The sequence below is a fragment of the Mercenaria mercenaria genome, chromosome 1 (genome assembly GCF_021730395.1).
Source record: "Mercenaria mercenaria strain notata chromosome 1, MADL_Memer_1, whole genome shotgun sequence".
Classification (NCBI taxonomy): Eukaryota; Metazoa; Mollusca; class Bivalvia; order Venerida; family Veneridae; genus Mercenaria; species Mercenaria mercenaria.
The window spans coordinates 31,398,557-31,425,451 of NC_069361.1; the positions used below are offsets into that span (position 1 = coordinate 31,398,557).

Sequence of the window (26,895 nt, forward strand, 5' to 3'; positions counted from 1 at the left end):
TAGTTAGTATGTAGGTATATATTTTAGTAAACGTTTTTATTTGACAGGTGATTAGCTTAGGCACTGTAATTAAGTAACAAGAGGGTCATGATGACCCTGGATCGCTCACCTGAGTAATACATGTGAGCTACATGTTTTCAAATGTCAAACTGATGCTAAAATATAATGACAGTAGGTCAGTAGGTCATATTTATGGTCATTGAAAGTCAGTTTTAAGATCATTATGCAAAACTGTACAGGTCATCCAAATTTCAAGGCTGTATCTTAAACTAGAAAAACTAGAACGAGTCTGTAGGACACAGGGTGTGCCCCCAACCCCCACTGGTACATTTGTCACAAATAAGGGGAAATCAATCAAATATTTGCAGTCTTAATGGGATATAGCCTCAAAAAAAATTATGAAATGGATTCATTATTCTATACCATATACTTTTTGAGCTATGAGCATCACAAACAAAAAATCCACTATTCTGGCTATTTCAAACTCTAATGCTAAAATTCTCAAGAAGAATGCCAAGTGTGCAAGGTCACATTATAATAAAGACTCAAGCAAGGTTTCATGAATTTACATTAAATACTTTTTGAGTGAGGCACATAATTAGGTGAAAATGTGCATTTTTTACTATTTCAGGGGCCATAACTCTAGAAATAGGGGGCGGGCCCAGATGAAAAATAGGAGGTGTGCAAGTTCATATCATGATTAAGACTCACGCAAGGTTTCATGAATCTATATCAAATACTTTTTGAGCTAGGCGTGTCACAAGGTGAAAATGTGCATTTTTGACTATTTCAGGGGCCATAACTCTAAAAATAGGGGGCAGAGCCAGACGAAAAATAGGAGGTGCGCAAGTTCATACCATGATAAAGACTCACGCATGGTTTCATCAATTTATATCAAATACTTCTTGAGCTAGTCGTGTCACAAGGTGAAAATGTGCATTTTTGACTATTTCAGGGGCCATAACTCTAGAAATAGGGGGTGGACCCAGATGAAAAATAGGAGGTGCACAAGTTCATATCATGATTAAGACTCATGCAAGGTTTCATGAATCTATATCAAATACTTTTTGAGCTAGGCGTGTCACTACGTGAAAATGTTCAATTTTTGACTATTTCAGGGGCCATAACTCTAAAATTAGGGGGCGGAGCCAGACGAGAAATAGAAGGTGCCTAAGTTCATATCATGATAAAGACTCAGGCAAGGTTTCATTAATTTATATCAAATACTTTTTGAGCTAGGCGTGTCACGAACTTCGGACGGACGCATGGACAAGAGCAAATCTATATGCCCCCACCACTCATGGGGGAGGGGAGGGGGGCACAAAAACAAGAACGTAGGCCAGTAGGTCATATTCATGGTCAGTGAAGTTCAGTTTTAAGATCAGTCTGCAAAACTGTACATGTCATCCAAATTTGAAGGCTGTATCTTAAAAAAAACAAGAAAGTAGGTCAGTAGGTCACATTCCACATGACCAAGATTCGAACTTGACCTAAAGATCATCAAGGTTAACATTCTGAAAAAGTTTCATGAATATACAGTCATAAATGTGGCTTCTAGAGTGTTAACAAGCTTTTCCTTTGATTTGACCTGGTGACCTAATTTTGATCCCACCTGAATCAGATTTAAACTTGACCTAAAGATCATTAAGATCAACATTCTGACCAAGTTTCATTAAGATATGGTCATAAATGTGGCTTCTAAAGTGTTAACAAGCTTTTCCTTTGATTTGACCTGGTGACCTAATTTTGATCCCAACTGAATCAGATTTGAACTTGACCTAAAGATCAACATTCTGACCAAGTGTCATTAAGATAAGGTAAAAAATGTGGCCACTAGAGTGTCAACAAGTTTTTCCTTTGATATGACCTGGTCACCTAGTTTTTGACCCCTGATGACCAAGATTAAAACTTGACCTAAAGATAATCAAGACTTACATTCTGACCAAGTTTCATGAAGATACAGTCATAAATGTGGCCTCTAGAGTGTTAACAGGCTTTTCCTTTGATCTGATCTGTTGACCTAGTTTTTGTCACCACCTGGCCCAGATTTGAACTTGACTAAATATCATCTAGGTTAACATTCCGACCAAGTTTCATTAAGATTAGGCCAACATTGTGACCTCTAGAGTGTTAACAGTCAAACTGGGCGATCACAAAAGCTCACGTTGAGCACTTTGTGCTCAGGTGAGCTAAAATTTAAGATTTTTTTGTTATAACTTAAAATGCTCCTTTTTCATATGCATATTTAAAGTTCTTTCATTTTTGAACAAGACATCACAATTCTGACACATCTCAGCTGTCTCCATACTATGAACTTTGACATGCTCCTTGAGTTGAACATTCCATGCTGCTGCATATTTACACTGTGTACATTTGTATGGTTTCTCTCCAGTATGTGTTCGCATATGTGAAGTTAGTTGATTTGGCTGAATACAGGTAAATGAACACAGGCTACAACTGTATGGATGTATTTCTGCAAATAAATGAATATAATATAAATTTGCGTGCCACAATAAAGTCACATAAAACGTATTGTGTGGATCTCTGGCTTAAATGGTTCAGCATATCATCTGATAGTCCAATACTGTTATGTCACTGAAAAATCTTAGAAGTTTATCTAATGCAAAGTAAAACTATTTAACTGAAAATAACCCAAATGGAAAATCAGTTTTGTGGTTCACATAAAGATAAATGTTCATCACTGATGAGAAAAGTAGTTCTCAACTTAAATAATATGTAGCTCTCTTGTTTCAATTACACAAAAAATCCCAGTGCATTATTGTAACCAGAACTTTAATTGCCAGTGTACTGTCATGACAAGATCTCTTGTTTCCAGTTTACTGTCAGGACCAGAACTCTTTATTTCCAGTGTACTGTCATGACTAGAACTCTTATTTCCAGTGTACTGTCTGGACCAGAACTCTTTATTTCAAGAGTACTGTCATGACTGGAACTCTAGTTGCCAGTGTACTGTCAGGACACGAACTCTTATTGCCAATGTACTGTCATGACTAGAACTCTTATTGCCAGTGCACTGTCATGACTAGAACTGTTATTGCCAGTGTACTGTCAGGACCAGAACTCTTATTGCCAGTGTACTGTCAGGACCAGAACTCTTTATTTCCTGTGTAATGTCAGGACCAGAACTCTTATTTCCAGTGTACTGTCAAGACTAGAACTCTGATTTCCAGTGTATTGTCATGACCTGAGTACTCTTATTTGATTCAGAAGACCAAATACATTTTGGTGAAACTCAATGACTTCTTACAAGGCCTAATACACATACATTCATTTCACATATAAAGTAAATCAGCAAGTAAGTACCCGGTAACGCATGGCGACAAAATTCGCCCTGTATTCAGCCAAAGTCAATCCGTATACGCACAAATTTTATGAAAAAAGTAAGGTTTCAAATGTATCTTTACAGAGTGAGCATCCAGACTCGTTCCGAAATCTTCATTAAATCATGAAGCAACAAATGACATGATCGTGTTCCACACCCTAAAACAAGAAATTTTCAACTAAACAATCTATGGACAATGAATGGGCATTAACAGAAGTGATCAGTTGTGTGTGTTCAATGTTGGTAAGTGCATTTATTCACACAAAGATTGGACATCTTGGTCAAGGCACTCGTCCACTAATAGTCAGCCAGATAGATTCCTTGCAAGAAGCAACTCAATCTTGGCAAGTCTCCATCAAATTTCAACTGCATTCTCTTCATGCTACAAAAGTCACAAATGTGAAGAGCATCCAGTCTAATATAACAATTATAGGTTAATTTGTATTAAAAAATATGCACATTTTCTGCAGTGGAGTTATTGCCTGACGTTAGCAGTACAATTTTTTTCCTAAACAAATGAGTGCATATTTCTGGCATGCATTATACTTATGTATGATTGACATTTGTTCTTAAGGAAGAGTTAAATTGATAGTATGATCAACACCTTGAATGAACTACATGTATAAACCATGATCGCAAACCTTTTAATGGCATCGCAACTAACATCCATCATGCCATTCCTGGTCATTACTGATAATTCTAGTATGACAAGGCAATGCATAAATCATCACAACACTATTATGTTGAACATGATATTTAGTACCATGTATGCGAGAGAAATAGTGCTTTCAAATTTGATAAAAAACATTTTACTTAAAAACATGTTTAAAACGAAATTTCACATAGCACAACTATCTTGCTTAATTTACATCGCTGTGCAGAATAATTCACTATCATGATTATTCACCTTAATTGAATTTTTCCGCAAGACGTATTACCATTTCCTGTCTAGGCATGTATAAACAAAAAGAGCATGACGATCTTAACCATTTGGTGCGATACATTCACGAAACAAGAGCTGTCACTTATGGTGACAAATGCCCCCGCAGCGCCTTGACCTTTGACCTGGTGACCCCAAAGTCAATAGGGGCCGTGTACTCAATAAGTAATATTAGCATGTGAAGTTTGAAGGTCCTGGGTGCAATGGTTTGCGAGTAAAGTACCTTCATGCAAAAAGTTAACGTTGCCTTCATGCAAAACGTTAACGTTGTGACGAACTAACGAACGGACGGACAGTTGAAAACTAATATGCCTCCCTTCGAGGGCATAAAAACACTTTTATCACATTCTATCACACGCCCTCGTGAAATTATTACACTCTCCGTATAGCCACCCATCTCGTATAAATAGTGTTAAAAACACTGTTTTACTATAAACTATTTCTAAAATATCGGCCCTGAAAGTTCAATTTAAACCTAGAAAGAGCTTCAAAATGAGTATTAAGAAAATATGCTCACCATCATGTGAAACAACTCCTTAAGTTTAGTTTTTATTGTTCATACAACAAGATAAAACAAGTGGTAGTTTGGTTGAGATATGTATTAACTATTCATCTGAAACTATGAAATATACTTACTGTCGTGAGAAAGGAGATGCGTCTTGAGTCTCCTTGAGGTTTTTGCTGCATAAGGACACTTTGGACACTGATGTTTTCTTACTTTTTCATGTTTGTCATGCATGTGTTTATAAATGCTATGTGCGGCTATAAGCATCCCACATATCTGACACTGCACATTTGATCTGCAACTCTCTAAATGACTCTTGTACTCATCTTTACTTAAAAGGTGTTTGCCTGAAAAAAAATTCCAGATATCAAATATATATTTATTTATGAGAATAATGACTTGAGACTGCTTTTACAAAGCACTCATGTCTTCCCATACTGCTTTCTTTAAACTAGAGCTATCACTAATGGTGATGAATGTACCCCCCCCCCCCCCCGCATGCACTGACACAGTACATTGCAATTTGACGCACACATGATTGCATAATTATGTGGACTGTATGTATACAGTATAGTAACAAAAAACAAAGTCCCATAACTATGCAGAATATTTATCTAAAAGAATGTAACATGCATCATGCACAACTACTGTTGGTACTGATCACTTGAGTGAAGTTTCATTAAATTGTGTCAAGGGGATGAGGAGCGATGGTGCGCAGAAGATTGTGTCTATGTATATAGTATAGTAACAAAAAAAACAAAGTCCCATAACTCTGCAAATTTTTTTTTGAAAGAACCTAACATGCCCCATGCACAACTACTGTTGGTACTGATCACTTGTGTGAAGTTTCATTAAATTGTGTCAAGGGGAAGAGGAGAGATGGTGCGCACAAGATTGTGTCTATGTATATAGCATAGTAACAAAAAAACAAAGTCCCATAACTCTGCAAATTTTTTTTCTAAAAGAACCTTACATGCCCCATGCACAACTACTGTTGGTACTGATCACTTGTGTGAAGTTTCATTAAATTGTGTCAAGGGGCTGAGGAGAGATGGTGCGCACAAGATTGTGTCTATGTATATAAAAACAAAGTCCCATAACTCTGCCAATTTTTTTCTAAAAGAACCTAACATGCCCCATGCACAACTACTGTTGGTACTGATCACTTGTGTGAAGTTTCATTAAATTCTGTCAAGGGGATAAGGAGAGATGGTGCGCACAAGATTGCGTCTACAAACAGACGGACAGACGGCCAGACAGACAGACAACCTGAAACCAGTATACCCTCCCCCCCTTACAACTTTGTTGTTGGGGGGTACAATTAATGAATGAACCTGGGCATAGCACAAAGACACTTGTTCAAATATATGATAAATGTAAATGTTAAGCAGTTAAATATTTGTGATAAAATTAATTTCTTGGGAATGTAGAAAGGGAAATCATTAATAGTAAATCAGATACTGTATACAATCATAACTAGAGTTGTCACAGAAGTGACGAATTATACCCCCACAATATGGCCTTGTCACAGAACTAAGCCAATGTCAAAGCCAAACTTGCTTGACCTTTGACCTACTGACCTCAAAATCAATATGGGTCATCTGCTGGTCATAATCAACTTCCCTATGAAGTTTCATGATCCTCGACCCAGGCGTTTTCAAGTTATTGTCCAGAAAAGGTTTAAATGTTCCGGGTCACTCTGACCTTGGACCTTTGGAACTCAAAATCAATAGGGGTCATTTGCTGGTCGTGACCAACCTCCCTATTAAGTTTTGCGATCCTAGTCCAAAGTGTTCTGACGTTATTGTCTGTAAACCGTTTTAAATGTTCCAGGTCACTGTGACCTTGACCAGTGACCTACTGACATAAAAATCATAGGGAGTAATCTGTTGGTCATAACCAACCTCCATATCAATTTTCATGATCCTAGGCCCAAGCGTTCTCAAGTTATTATCTGGAAACCGTTCAATTGTTTCGTGTCATTGTGACCTTGACCTTTGACCTACTAACTTCAAAGTCGTCCTTGACCTTTATCTTATCAAGTTACACCTGTGTACAAAAAATTATTATCCTAGACCCAAGCGTTCTCAAGTTATCATCCGGAAACCGTTCAATTGTTCCCAGTCACTGTGACCTTGACCTTTGACCTACTGACCTCAAAGTTGAACGCAACCTGAACTTCATGATGTTACACCTGTGTACCAAAATTTATGATCCTAGGCCCAAGCGTTCTCAAGTTGTCATCCGGAAACCGTTTTACTGTTCAGTGTGTGTGTGTGTTCGGGTTTGACGTCTTTTTCAACATTTTTTTCAGTCATATAAACGACAGTGTCTACTTGTAGCAGTGAGCACAATGCCCAACTTTATAGTGCTGCCTCACTGGAATATCACATCGTAGACATGAGACATGATACCCCACCCAGTTACATTATACTGACACTGGGCTGATCAGTCCTAGCACTACCCTCTTAATGCTGAGCACCAAGCGAGTAAACTGCTAGTACCATCTTTTAAGTCTTTGGTATGACGCGGCCGAGCATCGAACCCACAACCTCCCACACTCGAAGCGGACGTTCTACCACTAGGCTACCGAGGCGGTTTTACGGTCACTGTGACCTTGACCTTTGACCAACTGAACCCAAAGTCGAACTTGACCTGTATTTTATCATGTTACACCCGTGTACGAAAAATTATGATCCTAGATCCAAGTGTTCTCAAGTTATCATCCGGAAACCGTTTAACTGTTCTGAGTCACTTTGACCTTGACCTTTGACCTACTGACCCCAAAGTCGAACTTGACCTGCATTTTCTGATGTTACACCTGTGTACCAAAAATTATTTAAATTGGTCAGGCCTTTCATGAGTTATCATCCGGAAACCATGAAAACCAACGGACCGACAAGCTCACTCCTATATACCCCCCACCCCACAAACTTCGTTTTGTGGGGGTAGAACAATCACACAAATTAATGAATGATTTGGATTTTATGGCAAAGTGACACAAAAAGGATATCAACAAAAGCCAACTAAGAGAGCCATGTTTGCTCAATATTGCTCGCATAAACAAGAGGGCCAAGATGGCCCTAGGTCGCTCACCTGAGAAACACACCATAACACACCATAACAGTGTAAACATGTTTGACCTAGTGATTTCATGGAAAAAAATATTCTGACCAATTATTATTAAAATTGGAGCAAAAATCTTGAGTATAAATAAGTATTTTCTTTGATTCGACCTGTGACCTAATTTTTGACCCATATTCGAACTTGACCTAGATTTCATCCAGACTATCATTCTGACCAAATTTTATGAAGATCAATTGAAAAAAACAGCCTCTATCGCATACACAAGGTTTTCGTTGATTTGACCTAGTGACCTACTTTTTGACCCAAGATGACCCATTTTCAAATTCGGCCTAGATTTCATTAAGGTTATCATTTTGACTTAATTTCAGGAAGATCAATTGAAAAATACAGCCTCTATCGCATATACAAGCTTTCCCTTTGATTTGACCTAGTGACCTACTTTTTGACCCCAGATGACCCATATTCGAACCTGACCTAGATTTCATCAAGGCAATCATTCTGACCAAAATTCATGAAGACTAACTGAAAAATACAGCCTCTATTGCATACACAAGTTTTTCTTTGATTTGACCTAGTGACCTAGTTTTTGATTCTAGATGACCCATTTTCGTACTCGACCTAGATGTCATCAAGGTAATCATTCTGACCAAATTTCATGAAGATCAGTTCAAAAAACAGTCTCTATTGCATACACAAGGTTTTTCTTTGATTTGACCAGGTGACCTACTTTTTGACCCCAGATGACCCATTTTCGAACTCGGCCTAGATTTCATCAAGGTAATCATTCTGACCAAAATTCATGAAGATTAATTGAAAAATACAGCCTCTATTGAATACACAAGGTTTTTCTTTGATTTGACCTAGTGACCTAGTTTTTGACCCCAGATGACCCACTTTCAAACTCGGCCTAGGTTTCATCAAGGTAATCATTCTGAACAAATTTCACGAAGATCAGTTGAAAAAAACAGTCTCTATTGCATACACAAGGTTTTTCTTTGATTTGACCTAATGACCTAGTTTTTGACCCCAGATGACCCATTTTCGAACTCGACCTAGATTTCATCAAGGTAATCATTCTGACCAATTTTCATGAAGATCAGTTGAAAAATACAGCGTCTATCGCATACACAAGCTAAATGTTGACAGACAGACAGACGAAGACGACGGACGCCGGACATCGAGCGATCAGAAAAACTCACCTGAGCAATGCTCAGGTGAGCTAAAAATATTTATCTTAGCTCAATGTCAAGTTCAAAAGGATTCAACGTTAGTAAACCAATCCAAGTAAAATACACTCAAAATTTTGGAATATTCTGGTGTAGTAATACAAGAGTGACATTGCATGTAAGTCTTACATGGAAAACTAGAACGTCACAGGAGTGATTTATACCCCCACCATACAGTCTTGTCACAGCAGGGCAACCATAAGAAATTTAAAAATAATTAGAATAATATAAAACGTACAAAAACTTAATACTTTAAAATAAATTTTACTCGTCTTCGGAGTACTTCATCCTGGGCTTCCGTGGCACATGTAAGTAATACTAGTTTATGTGCCCAGGATGATGGATGAGGTAAATATAACAAGAGCTCGTCGAACATGAAATGCCCCCACCCCACCCCCTCTCCCCACAAGACGCATTCAGTAATTGCACAAGGAACAGAAATTATATACTCACTGTAAACAAAAGTTCTACTGTTCTGGTTCAATGTGACCTTGACCTTATACCTATTGACCTCAAAATCAACCGGGGTCATCTGCTGGTCACGATCAACCTCCCTGTTATGTTTCATGATCCTAGACCCTAGAAACTGGTTAACTGTTTCTGGCAAATGTTACCTTGAACTTTGACCTAATGACCTCAAAATCAAAAGGGGTCATCTGCTGGTCATGATAAATCTCCTATCAATTTTCCTGATCCTAGGCCCAAGCCTTCTTATCGCCCAGAAACCATTTTACTGTTCCAGGTCACTGTGACCTTGACCTTTGACCTACTGATCTCAAAACCTGCTGGTGATGACCAACCTCCCTATCAACTTTCATGATCCTAGGCCCAAGCAATCTTGAGTTATCATCCGGAAACCGTTTTACTATTCCGGGTCACTGTGACCTTGATCTTTGACATGCTGACCTCAAAATCAATAGGGGTCATCTGCTGGTCAAGACCAACCTCCCTATTAACTTTCATGATCCTAGGCCCAAGCGTTCTTGAGTTATCATCCAGAAACTGTTTAACTGTTCAGGGTCACTGTGACCTTGACCTTTGACATACAGATCTAATAATGTATAGGGGTCATCTGCTGGTGATAACCAACCTTCCTATCAACTTTCATGATCATAGGCCCAAGCGTTCTTGAGTTATCATCCGGAAACGGATTGGTCTACATTCCGACCGACAGTCTGACATCTGCAAAACAATATACCCCTCCTTCTTCGAAGGGGGCATAAAAATCACTAATATTAGAGATACACTAAAAATGAATACAAAACTAGAATGTGTCTGTAGGACACAGGGTGTGCCCCCCACTGGTACATTTGTCACAAATAAGAGGAAATCATTCAAATGTTTGCAATCTTAATGGGGTATAGTCTCAAAAAAAAATTATGAAATGGATTCATTATTCTATTCCATATATTTTTTGAACTATGAGCATCAAAACAAAAAATCCACTATTTTGGCTATTTCAAGGGCCATATCTCTGTAATAAACGCTAAAATTCTCAAGAAGAATGCCAAGTGTGCAAGGTCACATTATGATAAAGACTCAAGCAAGGTTTCATGAATTTACATTAAATACTTTTTGAGTGAGGCACATAATTAGGTGAAAATGTGCATTTTTTTACTATTTCAGGGGCCATAACTCTGGAAATTAGGGGCGGACCCAGATGAAAAATAGGAGGTGCGCAAGTTCATATCATGATAAAGATTCATGCAAGGTTTCATCAATTTATATCAAATGCTTTTTGAGCTAGGCGTGCCACAAGGTGAAAATGTGCATTTTTGACTATTTCAGGGGCCATAACTCTAGAAATAGGGGGGCAGACCCAGATGAAAAATAGGAGGTGCGCAAGTTCATATCATGATAAAGACTCATGCAAGGTTTCATGAATCTATATCAAATACTTTTTGAGCTAGGCGTGTCACAAGGTGAAAATGTGCATTTTTGACTATTTCAGGGGCCATAACTCTAAAATTAGGGGGCGGAGCCAGATGAAAAATAGAAGGTGCGCAAATTCATATCATGATAAAGACTCATGCAAGGTTTCATTAATTTATATCAAATACTTTTGAGCTAGGCGTGTCACGAACTTTGGACGGAAGGACAGACGGACAAGAGCAAATCTATAATCTATATGCCCCCACCACTCATGGGGTGGGGGGGCACAAAAAAGTGTCTTACCGACACATGTTACCACAGAAAAATGTCTTTACTTTTTACATAGGACTAATAATAAACAAGAGGACCATGATGGTCCTGAATCGCTCACCTATCCCCACATGACCCAGTGTTGAACTGAGTATGACGTCGTTATTTCTATTATTTGACATAGTGACCTAGTTTTTGAGCACATGTGACCTAGATATCATCAAGATAAAAAATTCTGACCAATTTTCATGAAGATCCATTGAAAAATATGGCCTCTAGAGAGGTCACAAGCTTTTTCTATTATTTGACCTAATGACCTAGTTTTTGAAGGCACGTGACCCACTTTTAAACTTGACCTAGATATCATCAAGGTGAACATTCTCACCAATTTTCATGAAGATCTCGTGAAAAATATGGCCTCTAGAGAGGTCACAAGGTTTTTCTATTTTTCGACCTACTGACCTAGTTTTTGACCGCACATGACCCAGTTATGAACCTGACCTAGATATCATCAAGCTGAACATTCTCACCAGTTTTCATGAAGATCCATTGAGAAATATGGCCTCTAGAGAGGTCAAAAGGTTTTTCTATTTTTAGACCTACTGACCTAGTTTTTGACCCCACGTGACCCAGTTTCGAACCTGACCTAGATATCATCAAGGTGAACATTCTGACCAATATTCATGAAAATCTCATGAAAAATATGGCCTCTAGAGAGGTCACAAGGTTTTTCTATTTTTAGATCTACTAACCTAGTTTTTAACCCCACGTGACCCAGTTTCGAACTTGATCTAGATATCATCGAGGTAAACATTCTGACCAATTTTCCTGAAGATCCATTGAAAAATATGGCCTCTAGAGAGGTCACAAGGGTTTTCTATTTTTAGACCTACTGACCTAGTTTTTGACCGCACGTGACCCAGTTTCGAACTTGACCTAGATATCATCAAGGTGAACATTCTGACCAATTTTCATGAAGATCCATTGAGAAATATGGCCTCTAGAGAGGTCACAAGGTTTTTCTATTTTTAGACCTACTGACCTAGTTTTTGATCCAACATGACCCAGTATCGAACTTGACCTAGATATCATCAAGGTGAACATTCTGACCAATATTCATGAAGATCTCATGAAAAATATGGCCTCTAGAGAGGTCACAAGGTTTTTCTATTTTTAGATCTACTGACCTAGTTTTTACCCCCACGTGACCCAGTTTCGAACTTGACCTAGATATCATCAAGGTGAACATTCTGACCAATTTTCATGAAGATCCATTGAGAAATATGGCCTCTAGAGAGGTCAAAAGGTTTTTCTATTTTTAGACCTAATGACCTAGTTTTTGACCCCACGTGACCCAGTTTCAAACTTGAGCTAGATATCAACAAGGTGAACATTCTGACCAATATTCATGAAGATCTCATGAAAAATATGGCCTCTAGAGAGGTCACAAGGTTTTTCTATTTTTAGACCTACTGACCTAGTTTTTGACCCCACGTGACCCAGTTTCGAACTTGGCCTAGATATCATCAAGGTGAACATTCTGACCAATTTTCATGAAGATCTTGTGAAATATATGGCCTCTAAAGCGGTCACAACGTTTTTCTATTTTAAGACCTACTGACCTAGTTTTTGATGGCACGTGACCCAGTTTCGAACTTGACCTAGATATCATCAAGGTGAACATTCTGACCAACTTTCATAAAGATCCCATGAAAAATGTGACCTCTAGAGTGGTCACAAGCAAAAGTTTACGGACGCACGCACGCACGCACGGGACGGACGACGGACGCCGCGCGATCACAAAACCTCACCTTGTCACTTTGTGACAGGTGAGCTAAAAAGTTAAATACCTAAAAAATTGAAAATCTAAAAATAGAATTTCTAAAAATGGACTAATTCTTGGAATTTAAGGGAAAGTAACTCAGTACAAAAGTTTAAACAAGAGCACCGCCTTGCGGGTGCTGACGCTCATCTGATTTTTTTGTGTAATAGAAATATTGTCCTACCCATGATTTTCTAAGTCTAAAAAGGGCCATCATTCTTGCAAAAAGCAGGATAGAGTTATGTTTCTTGATGTACAGTGTCCACTTATGATGGTGAAAAACTGTTGCAAGTTTTAAAGCAATAGCTTTGATAGTTTATGAGAAAAGTTGACTTAAACATAATACTCAACCAAGAAAATGATTTTCTAAGTCCAAAAGGGGCAATAATTATTGCAAAAAGCAGGATGGAGTTATGTTGCTTGCTGTACAGGGTCAGCTTATGATGGTGAACAAGTGTTGCAAGTTTCAAAGTAATAGCTTTGATAGTTTAAGAGAAAAAGTTGACCTAAACATAAAACTTAACCAAGAAATCTGATATTTTCTAAGTCCAAAAGGGGCCATAAATCTTGCAAAAAGCAGGACGGAGTTATGTTTCTTGCTATACAGGGTCAACTTATGATGGTGAACAAGTGTTGCAAGTTTTAAAGCAATAGCTTTGATAGTTTAGGATAGAAGCTGACCTAAACATAAAACTTAACCAAGAAAACTGATTTTCTAAGTCCAAAAGGGGCAATAAATCTTGCAAAAAGCAAGATGGAGTTATGTTTCTTGATGTACAGGGTCTGCTTATGATGGTGAACAAGTATTCCAAGTTTCAAAGCAATAGCTTTGATAGTTTAGGAGAAAAGTTGACCTAAACATAAAACTTAACCAAGAAATCTGATATTTTCTAAGTACAAAAGCGGCAATAAATCTTGCAAAAAGCAAGATGGAGTTATGTTTCTTGCTATACAGGGTCAGCTTATGATGGTGAATAAGTATTCCAAGTTTCAAAGCAATAGCTTTGATAGTTTAGGAGAAAAGCTGACCTAAACATAAAACTTAACCAGGCAACGCCGACGCCGACGCCGACGCCGACAACCGCTCAAGTGATGACAATAACTCATCATTTTTTTTCAAAAAATCAGATGAGCTAAAAAAGGTTACTTCCCTTTGGCTCTAAGCCAATCAGAATGATATATAGTGAAAATCCATTAAAATTAACCTTAATTTCTAAGTAAAATGGGGCATAATTCATGAAAAATTGGTGTCAGAGTTATGCACCTTGTGTCACATGATGTGGGTGATGAGGTGGAACATCTATTTTAAGTTTGAATCAATTCCATTTAGTAATTACTGAGATACAGTGAAAATGCATCAAAATTAACCTTAAATTCTAAGTAAAAGGGGGCATAATTCATGAAAAGTTGGTGTCAGAGTTATGCATCTTGGGTTACATGATGTGGGTGATGAGGTGGAACATTTATTTTAAGTTTGAATCAAATCCATTTAGAAATAACTGAGATATTGTGAAAATGCATCTAAATTAACCTTATTTTCTAAGTAAAAGATGGCATAATTCATGAAAAATTGGTGTCAGAGTAATGCACCTTGTGTCACATGATGTGGATGATGAAGTGGAACATCTATTTTAAGTTTGAATCAAATCCATTTAGTAATAACTGAGATAATAGATTTCGCGATGTGACGGGAAGCGACAAAACTGCCTCCTATATACCCCCACCCCAAACATGTTTGGTGGGGGTATAATTATTGTTAAATCAAGACCATGTTACTCAGCCATCACTGATATTCTCATTTGAGTATACACAATAAAAACTTGCTAACAAATGAAGGTGCTTGAGTGTAAACAGAGAACAAATGACCTTTCTGATAATTCAAGAACTCATTATACTCATGTACTCAGAACTGGTACATAATAAAACTTCAAAGAGATCTCATTGGTATACACATTCTGTGTAAGCATAATAAGGACTGGTAAAGAAATGAAGATGCTGAAGTGTAAACACAGTGAACAAGAGTGCCACACTGTCACAAAATTCACCGGTCTAAATATTCAGTTACATATTACAAAGGTAATAATGTTGATATTGTATGCCTTGTTAACCCCAAAAAGGATTAAGAAGGAATCAAGGTATCTGTGAGGTTCCATGTGGGATGAAATTGACAAAAAATTAGCAGACTTTCAAGTAATTCAAGGGCCATAATCCAAGAGCAGACATGTAATCGTAATCAGTAAACGTAATCAATTGTAATCAAATACATTTTGTCAAATAATCCACTGTAATCAGTAATCAAAGTCCATTTCGATTACTTGTAATCATAAATTGTAATTTAATCGATTACAGACCTAAAATTCGACCACCATGTCTGTCCATGAGTGCCTGGGGCGATTTGGTAGGTTATCAAACTTGGCCGAGATATCATGCCCACAAACATTGTCAGCAAGTTTGGTGAAGATCGGATGAAAACTGTTTGACTTAAGAGAGCGGACATGCTTTTGGATGCTGACCACTGCCCGCCCGCCACAGGTGTTCACATAATATGCCCCGCTCTTTCAGAGACGGGCGTATATAAATGACAATTTAGTTCAATCAAGGGCAAGTAACTCTTAACTTACATCTTCAATCTGACCCATTCTTAATCCTAAACAAGATCTATTATTTCAACCCAATAGCTCCACCGAAAATCATCCAGCCAAACAAAAAATATAAATAAGAGGGCCATGATGACCCTGTATTGCTCACCTGAGTTTAGTTGCTTGCTTTAACAAATTTCTTTGCTAAAGCTTTAAAAAACAAAAATCTAGGCGAGTAGGTCATGGTAAAGATTATTCAAGATAACAAATGAAATCAGTTAAAAAACAAGAAGGCCAAGATGGCCCTAGGTCGCTCACCTCTGAAACATACAATAACAGTGTAAACATGTTTGACATAGTGATTTCATGAAAACAAATATTCTGGCCAATTTTCCTTAGGACTGGACCAAAAATGTGGTCTCTTCAGTTTAAACAAGTATTTTCTTTGATATTGACCTAGAGACCTACTTTTTGACCCCAGAAGACCCATATTCAAATTTGTCATCAAGGCAATCATTCTGACCTAATTTCATGAAGATCAATTAAAAAATACAGCCTCTATTGCATACATAAGGTTTTTCTTTGATTTGACCTAAAGACCTAGTTTTTGGCCCCAGATAACCCATTTTCGAATTTGGCCTAGATTTCATCAAGGTAATCATTCTGACAAAATTTCATGAAGATCAATTTGAAACTTGAAAATTGAAAAATACAGCCTCTTTTGCAAACAAAAGCCAAATGTTGACTGACGACAGGCGACAGACAGATGCCGGACATTGAAGTGATCACAATAACTCACCTGAGCATTGCTCAGGTGAGCTAAAAATACAACATACAAGTGGTCCAAATCTCTTTGTTGTAGCTTCAAAAACAAGGAAGTAGGTCAGGGCTGCCACTTAGTCGAAAAATTAAATTCCCGGACTTTTCACTGACTTTTCCCTGACTAAACCATACTTTTCACTGACCAATACTACCCTATTCTTTCGAGCTCCTCCTCCACTACAGCCATCCAATCAACCCTTTCCAATCCAGGCAAGGGTTACAAAGCCTTTCAGTCTTCATAATTCGAAAATTAACATAAAAACGAAATTGATTTAAACACATTTTAAATTATGTTTATACATAACTACACTAAAATGTGTTTGGAAATACTTATAAATACTGCTTGAAGACTGCCATAGCTGCTGAACATCTTAAACATCGACCCAGAATTTCATACTTCGCTGACCTTTCCCCGACGTTTCTAAAGTTTCATTTTTCACAGACCATTATCAAGATTTCCCTGACAATTCACCGACCTTGAAAAAATCATTTTACCCTGACTTTTCAAGGTGAGTGGCAATCCTGTAGGTCAGGGTTAAGAAAATTAAAGATGACTATGGATATCTGTAGCAAAAGTAAACATGTGGTCAAAATTTTAATTCTGTACCTTCAAAAACAAGGCAGTAGGTCAGTAGGTCAAGATTAAGATTGAAATCTGTATGTACATGGGGTCCAAATTTTCTTGCTGTAAAATCAAAAACAAGGAAGTAGGTCAGTAGGTCGCGATAAAGACTATTTAAGATGAGGATTGAAATCTATATCAAACATTATACAGGTGGTCCAAATTTCTTTGCTGTAGCTTCAAAAATAAGAAAGGAGGTCAGTAGGTCAAGGGTTAAGAATATTAAAGATGACGATTGAAATCTGTATCAAAAGTTATAAATGTTGTCCAAACAAGAAAGTTGGTCAGTAGGTCATGATTAAGACTATTCAAGATGAATATTGAAATTTGTATCAAAAATTATAGATGTGGTCCTATGAAGTTCTATGCTGTAGGCTTAAAAACAAAAAAGTAGGTCAGTAGTCTATGTCAGTAGATCCAGGGTCATGATTTTAACAAACTTGAAAGTTGACCACTAGACAATACTTAATATCAAATATCGAAGGTTTTGGCCTTATGGTTCTGCATGAGTACATTTTAAAATAATTTTCCTTTATAAGTCTATGCAAAAAAGGGATCCCCACCCCAGGCGTGGCATATATTGACTACAGGGTCAAAACTGGTAGAGAACCACTAGAGCATACCAAATACTAAATATCTTAGCTCTGGCCTTATTTTTCCCTATACAAGTATATCTAAACCATTATCCACCCCGGGCAGGGCTAGTTTTAAATCCAAGGGGATAATTTGAACAATCTTGGTAAATGACTACTACACAATGCTCCATACCAAATATCAAAGTCATTGGTCATGTGGTTTCGTACAAGAAAGAAGATTTATCATTTGAACAATCTTGGTAGAGGACCACTAGATGATGCTACAAACAAAATATCAAAGCCCTAGGCCCTGTGGTTTTGGACAGTAAGATTTTCAGAGCTCTTCCCTATGTAAGTCTATATAAACCATGTGACCCCTAAGGCAGAGCAATATTTGACCCTAGGGGGCTAATTTGAACAATCGTTTGACCCTAGGGAGATAATATGAACAAAGTCCTTGGTCATGCGGTTTTGTACAAGAAAGAAGATTTATCATTGAACAATCTTGGTAGAGGGTCACTAGATGATGCTACATACAAACTATCGAAGCCCTAGGCCCTATGGTTTTGAACAAGAAGATTTTCTAAGATTTCCCTATAGAAGTCTATATAAACAATGTGACCCCTAAGGAGGAGCCATCTTTGACCCTAGAGGAATAATTTGAACATCTTTGTAGAGGGCCACTAGATAATGCTACGCACCAAATATCAAAGCCGTAGGCCATGTGGTTTTGGACAAGAAGTTTTTCCCTATATAAGTCTATATAACCATGTGACCCTCAGGTCGGGGCCATATATGACCCTAGGGGGGTAATTTGAACAAGCTTGGTAGATGACCACCAGATGAGCTACATATTAGAAATCAAAGCCATAGGCCCTGGGATTTTGGACAAGAAGATTTTTAAAGTATTTCCTTTCGGTTACAATGGCAACCAGAGTTCTAAACAAAATTCAATTCTTTGAACAACTATTAAAGGAAACCATCTAAGGAATATCCCCGTGAAGTTTCACCAAAATTGGTCTGGTGGTTTAAGAGCATATGCTCTTTAAAGGAAAATTTTGATGGACGATGGACAACAGAAAATCACTGACCGTTATAGCTCACCACTGAGCACTTCGTCCTCAGGTGAGCTAATTAAAGGGTCTGATGAAAAGGCATATAAAAAACTAGAAAACTGTATTGTACATTATAACTTACTTCGTTTGCAACATTCACAATACTGGCAGGCTTCCTCATGTGCAATTCTCATGTGTCCTAATCTTTCTGTCCGAGTGTTGAACTTCTCTGCACAAAATAAACATTTCCATTCCGCTATACCATGGACCTTTCCCATGTGAAGCCGTCTACTTTCATTTGATCCTGTCCAATGGCCACAAATTGAACATAAATTGCTTTTCTCAGGACTTTTGCAACAGGTCCATTTATGTTCACGAATGGCAATGTCAGAGTTGGCTATATACTGACAGTACTCGCACTCTAAAGCACTGTTTACATGCTTTTCTATATGCTCTTCAAACTTATCTCTGGAAGCACATTTAAAATGCTGACAAACTAAGCAAGAATATAGATTTTCACTGGCATCTATTTTACGATTCATTCTTGCAAAAGATTCTACAGTTTCGAATTTATATTTATCTTCATGATCTGTCAACTGTATCTTTACCCACGGTTTCTTTGGTTCGGGTGTTTTGCCCTTTTCCTTCTTGCCATTTTGTGATGCTTTTCTAATTTTCTTCTCTTTCTGCTCTGTCTTAAAGTTTGGCACATGCTTTTTAAAGTTTGATGGTGCTCTTTTTTTCCACGTATCACCTTTTGGATTATAAATGGGATCATTGGGAGTGTTTGTATTATCAATCTTCTTATTGAAACTTGTTAGTTCACCTGTATTGTTTATTGTGGTGTTTTCTGTGGAACAATGCATTTTGGTTTGATCCATTTCTTTTGAACAAACATTTTCAACATCCGTTTTCTTCATGTTATTCACAAAGTTGACAAGTTCATCATACTCTATGTCTGTAGAATTATTTGATGCTGATTCTGGTTCTTCGTTATCAGAGATGATTTCTACCTTAACCTCAGCATTCTCTAACTTTCTGAAATAAAGAGTAACAGGAACAAGATATTTGTTCATGTTGTAATATGACTTCCTATAAGAAGAAGATGACAATAAAATCTAGTAAGAGAACAGCATGTGCATGTATGGGGCGGGGGCAACATATGCTTTGCTCATTCCCATTTCACAAGAAAAACAAGAGGGTCATGATGACCCTGGTCCGCTCACCTGAGTAATATGAGCTACATGTGTCAAATATTAAACTGATGTTAGAATATTAAGAAAGTAGGTCAGTAGGTCACATCATATTTTTAAAGTATTTTTTCCTATATAACTCATACAACAAGTGACCCTCGAGGCAGGGCCTCTTTTCACCCTAGGGGCATAATTTGAAGGCAATGCTACATACCAAGTATCAAAGGCCTAGGCCTTGAACTTTCAGACAAGAAGATTTTCGAAAAATCCTCTATAAGTCTATGTTGAACTTGGGACCCCCAAGGTGGGGCCACTTTTCACCCCAGGGTAATAATTTGAATAATCTTGGTAGAGGACCATAAGGCAATACTACATACCAAATATCAAAGGCCTAGGTCTTGTGGTTTCAGACAAGAAGATTTTTGAAGTTTTTTCCTATACAAGTCTAAGTTTACTTGGGACCCCTGGGGCATGTGTGTGTGTTCGGGTTTAACGTTTTTCTCAACAATTTCTTTAGCAGGGCCCCTTTTCACCCCAGGGGCATAATTTGAACAATCTTGCAAGAGGACCACTAGATGATGTCACAGACCAAATATCAAAGCCCACCCCTAGGCCCTGTGTTTTTTTTACAAGAAGATTTTCAAAGTTTTTCCCTATATAAGTCTATGTAAACATTGTGACCACCAGGGCAGGGCCATATTTGACCCTAGGGGGATAATTTGAACAAGTTTGGTAGAGGACCACTAGATGATGCTACACACCAAATATCAAAGCCCTAGGACCTGTGGTTTTTGACAAGAAGATTTTCATAGTTTTCCCCCTATATAAGTCTATATAAACCATGTGACCCCCAGGGCGGGGCCATATTTGACCTCAGGGGGATAATTTGAACAGTCTTGGTAGAGGACCACTAGATGATGCTACATACCAAATATAAAAGCCGTATTAACTGCGGTTTTGGACAACAAGATTTTTTAAGTTTTTCCTTTCGGTTGCCATGGCAACCAGAGTTCTGCTTGGAATTCAATTCTTTGAATAATCTTGAAAGGGGGCCATCCAAGGATCATTCCTGTGAAGTTTAGTGTAATTCTGCCCAGTGGTTTTCAAGAAGAAGATTTTTTTAGAAATTGTTGATGGAAACACAATAGATGACGCACAACGCACTACGCATGATGAACGCCGGACATTGAGCGGTCACAATAGCTCACCATGAGCCTTTGGCTCATGTGAGATAAAAAGAAAAAAGTGTAGAAACAAGCCTATTTTTAAAAGTAGATAGATGTAAAGGTAAATGGATTTCCCTTCAGAGAAGAATACTTTGTATGGTTTCTTTTAGCTGTTAAAAATTTTTCAGGAAAATTTGTATAGGGTTGCCAGTTTGCCGCATCACTCTTTTCCCTCCCCCATCCCACCCACAATCCCTTACCCACCTACACCTACAACCAAAAATCTCCTTCATGTCATTTTCGTAACATTTGTTCACAGATTTATCTTTGATAAAATTTGTATAATACTTCTATTCTCTTAAATTTGTTTGTTAGAAGTCTGCTTTGCTGAAACATCATAAAAATAATAATATTTAATATGAAGATAAAGCTATTCTCCTATTGTTTAAAGTGTTTACACTAGTTAATACTGAGGATATCTGAAAATCACAGGTAATATTTTCATGAGTGGCACAGCCATGAGCAAAATTTTAAATCTGGTGTTATGATTGTTTGCTGTTACATGTTAAACAACCCATTCTTCTTTTAATCTAATGTCTTTTCAACGATTTTTTAATTACCAAATTATAACTGTTTACATGCCCATTAGGCAACGTCACATACAAAGTTATAATGTTGCAATGCTTATACTGAACAAAAAATTTCTTTTGAGATACATATACTTAGATTTCTTTTACATTTTAAAAAGATGGGTATATCTATGTCTTTGTAGGCCCTCATATACTTCTTTGATTTTACTGATGTATATTCTGGAAACAATTTCCGACTATTCTCAATTCATTTTCTCATATTTCTAGTCTAGTCTAGTTTTGTAACAGTGGAAATTATAACATGATAATCCCTTACATCTGCTTGAAACAGTGATAGCCATTGTAATCTTTCTGCAAACCAATGAAAACATGAAACAGAAAGCTGTAATTCAATATGTTTGGAATTTTCATGCAAGTTGGTACAGAGATAAAGCTATATTTTCTGGAAATTTTAAGTTTCAGATAAAGAAACATATGTATAAGTTCACACAATATTTATTCTAGGGGTATCTATAGGCAAAAAAAATCTTATTTTCATGTACTCTGCACATCGTCTCATCCCTACCTACCTAACATGCCAAGTTTGAAATCAATACCTTAAATGGTTAACAAGTTATGCTCCACTCCAGATACGAAATATGATGGACAGATTTGACCTTGGAGCTCAATTTGTGACCTTGACGTTTGACCTACAGACCCAGTTCATAGGTTCTGCAAATTGTCTCTGCAACCTACCTAATGCCAAGTTTGAAGTCAATACCTTCCATGGTTAATTAGGTTTGGTCCGGACACAAAGCATGATGGACAGTTTTGACCTTTAAGCACAATTTGTGACCTTGACCTTTGACCTACAGAGCCAGTTTTAAGGTGCTGCAAATCGTCTCATCGCAATCTACCTATATGCCAAATTTAAAGTCAATACCTTTCATGGTTATAAAGTGCTCTGTACAAAAATTAGGACAGACAGACGGACAGATGCACACACCATCACATGTCCCGTTTTTCCAGAACGAGTGTAAAATAAAATGAAATGGGCATTTATCCACCTATCTAAACTTAGTGATGGGAAAGTGGAGATTATCTGAGGTGTATAGTTTTTAGATACAGTTACTTACATTACATTCTCAGCATCTAAACCTGTAGTTTGGCTTAATGATGAATCTACAGTTCTTGTTTGCTGCTCTGAAGATTCTTGTCTTTCAAACCTGTAATATGTCAAAAGTAATCACTGATATCATCCATGTTGAAATATCTGTGCAATTATTACTTAAATTTTATTTCTCATATCTTAAGCATAGGTCATTTGTTTAATAGTTTTGTTTGACAGTTAAACAAAGTCAGGCATTTATATTCTCTGTTAAACAAAGTGGTTTCACATGCTGGTTAGAGACATTTGATTTTCATCCTATAATGTTATGTTTACTACTATGTGATGAATGCAGAATTGTGTACATGGACTTAATATTTTTATCATTATATTTTCATGACTTAGAATAAAAATATATAATCAAGGTCTTTTTCAGTTCACAGTTCAGCATAACCCTAAAACAAAACGTGCTTTCAACATAACCCTAAAACAGAACAGGTTTTCAGCATAACCCTAAAGCAAAATGGGTTTTCAACATAACCCTAAACCAAAATGGGTTTTCAACATAACCCTTAAACAGAACAGGTTTCCAACATAACCCTAAAACAGAACAGGTTTTCAACATAACCCTAAACCAGAACAGGTTTCCAACATAACCCTAAAACAGAACAGGTTTCCAAAATAACCCTAAAACAGAACAGGTTTCCAACATAACCCTATGACAGAACAGGTTTTCAACATAACCCTAAGACTGAACAGGTTTTCAGCATAAGCCTAAAACAGGTCAGGTTTTCAGCATAAGTCTAAAACTAGACAGGTTTTCAGTATAACCCTAAAACAGAAAAGGTTTTCAGCATAACCCTAAGAAAGAACAGGTTTTCAGCATAAACCTAAAACAGAACAGGCTTTCAACATAACCCTAAAATAGAAAAGGTTTTCAGCATAACCCTAAAACAGAATGAGTTTTCAACATAACCTGGAAATGGAACAGGTTTTCAACATAAGTCTCAAACAGAACAGTATGTTAAAATAAAGCAGATCAACATGATGTTATTGTGTCACTTTGACATTTCTAGTATCAGCACAGACTAAAATATGCTAGGAGTATTTACATACCAACAATCCATCAGCAGCCAAGCAAGTTCACTGTGGCTGGCTACATTCAGAGATGTCTTCAGATTGTTCCATCTATCCCATGCCTGTTTCGACAAACTAATTCTGCGGTCACAATGCTTTTTGTTTGAATCATTCTTCTTCTTTTTCCCCTCTACATCAGTTAACAATCTTTTTCGATCTGTCTGTTGACCACTGTAAGTTTCAAATGCTTCTCTTTTCTCAACTTCTATTTCAAGTTTCAGAGACTTTGGACGCTGCTGTAATCGCGCTATCAATTCACTTTTTCCCTTCTGAACAAATATTAATGATTCTGCTTTTCCTGCAAATGAAAAGAAAATGTTTATATTGTGAGCATATATTCTTTCTTCAACTTTTGAGCATAATGTCATTCTAAATAAAATCAGCCTGGTAAGTACAAATAGCCGAACAAATTGTTTCATTCTGTTAAGAAGTTGTTACTTATTACATAAACATCCTTATAAACTCGCTGGCAGATATCCTTTTGACTGACCCTATCATATACCGATGCGCTACCAGAGCAGCCTAAAGCAGACTGTCTTTTCGCCGTTCTCCATTACCACTTTTGTTTTGCTGAAGGTCTACCAGCGACGTCTTTTGCGTACCAGAAAAACGGGTTGCCTATTTCCCTAGTCGAGTATTGCAGGTTTTTGGTGCAAATCGGTTTACCTTGCAGTTGAACACAGAAGAAAACTCCTAAAATATACTACATTTTTACACTGTGGTAACTGTTATGTAAAACAGGCAATACACTATGGCAGTCATCTCCACTGTATCTTAAATACATAAATTAACTATGTATATGCTTGTTGTTTTGTTAAACACTACAGTCCACTATGGTAGTTAAAAGTGAATGAACCGTAGTGCCGTAGTGCAACTGATCGATGTATAGTCTACAAAACTCATCAGACTGGTAGATCTGTGTTTTCAGAATCTAAGAATGCAGAAGCTGCATAATGCAGATAAAGCAAAACAGCAAATATTGCCAAAGCACAGAAATGAGTAATTAATTGATTTTTCAAAAATGAGTTTGTTTATTACTAAAACAAACAACCTCTAAGACTAATTTGTATTTCTGAAGAATAATCAATCCTAATTATCCTAAAACAAGAGTGCCAGACTGTCACAAAATACGCCCGTCATCGAACTTGGCCTAATTCAAGGCATTATCCAATATGTTTGACAAAGAATTTTGATATTTTGTACAAAATATAATGTGGACAGTCGAAGTACATGTTTTGCAAGACAAAATACATATTACCAAACAAGGTGACCTCTATATAAAGTATTTTCTACTTCTTCTGAACAATTCTGTATATATATGTTATGAATATTATGGGTCTGTCGGGTATAATTTCCAAAATGAAAATTTACCCAAGGGGTGGTCTCAAACACTTTACATGAACCTTAAAAAAGCTCATGAATCAGAGCTTATGTTACTTGTAATTGTCTTGCCGACCCAAATAAATCTTATCTTAAGTAGATCTAGGCATTTCCTACTTATGGCAATTCCCTACGTCATCGAAAACTGATGTCACGGGGATATGTCCAGCCGGAAACAGGCTGATTCGGACCGTGGCTGATTCGGACCAAATATTCTGGCAGATTCAGACCACATACTTTGAATAAAAGTAGATAATGACGATATATTTTGGCTGAGAACTTTGATTTAATAGTCAATAATGACCATATATTTTGGATGCTTTAGCAATTTTCAGAAAATAATGTTGATTATAGCTTATAAAGAGGTTTAACTTGAAGTAAGGTCATAAAATATACACCGTACAAGCAGGTAAGAAGTTTTGAACTATAATGCATCATTTATGCATTTAACTGTTTAAATAAGGACTTTAATAATTATTCTTTGCATCAGACATTAATACTCATAAATGTTATTTTTTCTCATGACATCAGTGTCAGGAAAACTTAAACAATTTGGGCCGAATAAGCCAAGTAAATTTGGTCCGAATCAGCCATGGTCCGAGTTAGTCCAAAATATTAGACGTGTACATGCTCATTTTACCTTCAACATTCATTATTTTATTATTTTACATTTTATTTTCAATCTGCATTGTAACGTCTAAAAGGGCCCTAATCAGTAGAATGTAGCATTTTCTCACACGAAAAATATACGATATACGCAGGTTTAGACAGTCCAGCCTACCGTTATTTATCATATTCTAGTAATATATCGTTTAAATTTACCTTTAAAAGCCCTCATATCCAATATATTTCAATTGTGTACAGTTTCAAATACACATTCCGCCATTTTTCAAGCATATTCAGCAGGTTATAATATATTTAGAATCGACTTAGACGAAAACAGTTTTCCACGTGAACTATTTGCCAATTGATCCAGAGGGAAAATATTTCGTCTAAAATTGATTCTCAAAATAAACTGTGTTTACACAACATTCGGAATAGACCGGCAATGTTGCACACCATAATACAGATACACGGCAATACATACAGCGGAAAGAAACAACTCGATATTTATATATGAAAAGTAACTTTTATTTTATAATTATTTACATGTGCAGTTGAAAAAAGGATTATTTTCGGTGTTAGTAGTGTTCTTTCACTTCGGACTGGGTTATGTTGTTCATAATTTGAAGATTAGAGGCGACATGAAGTGTGTTCGCTTCTCACTACATGTTATACATGGCGATCCGATAAGACCTGACATAACCGATAGACGTCAAAATGTTAAAATATGTTATGTCAGGTCTTATTGATAAGACTAGGTCCGAGTCAGCCTGTATTCGTTCAGCCGCAGGTTACCCGCGCTCTAGTCCTAACACAGAGTGCTATGTGCTTAGAATTCTAACACTCCTTGGCGGAGCGGTCATGCTAGACAATGGGCGAAGTAGCCTATGAATTTTGCTAGCCATTGCCTTACCAAATTCCATATTTCAGCCCTAAAATTCCTCTCAATTCTTGCCATAATAATACTATTACAAATGGAAATTTTATGAAAAAGGGAAGGAACTGAAAAGTGTTATAGACT

At 37.0% G+C, this 26,895-nt stretch overlaps 1 protein-coding gene across 1 annotated transcript; it reads right to left on the reverse strand.

Annotated features, from left to right (window-relative positions):
• LOC128557048 (zinc finger protein 39-like) lies at positions 1-26,895 on the reverse strand. Its single transcript, XM_053543573.1, has 6 exons — positions 26,788-26,895; positions 23,871-24,189; positions 22,783-22,872; positions 18,861-19,756; positions 4,920-5,135; positions 1-2,473 (listed from the first exon to the last, which is right to left on the reverse strand). The coding sequence occupies exons 1-6, from the start codon at positions 26,795-26,797 to the stop codon at positions 2,211-2,213; spliced, it is 1,794 nt and encodes a 597-aa protein (XP_053399548.1). The 5' UTR covers positions 26,798-26,895; the 3' UTR covers positions 1-2,210.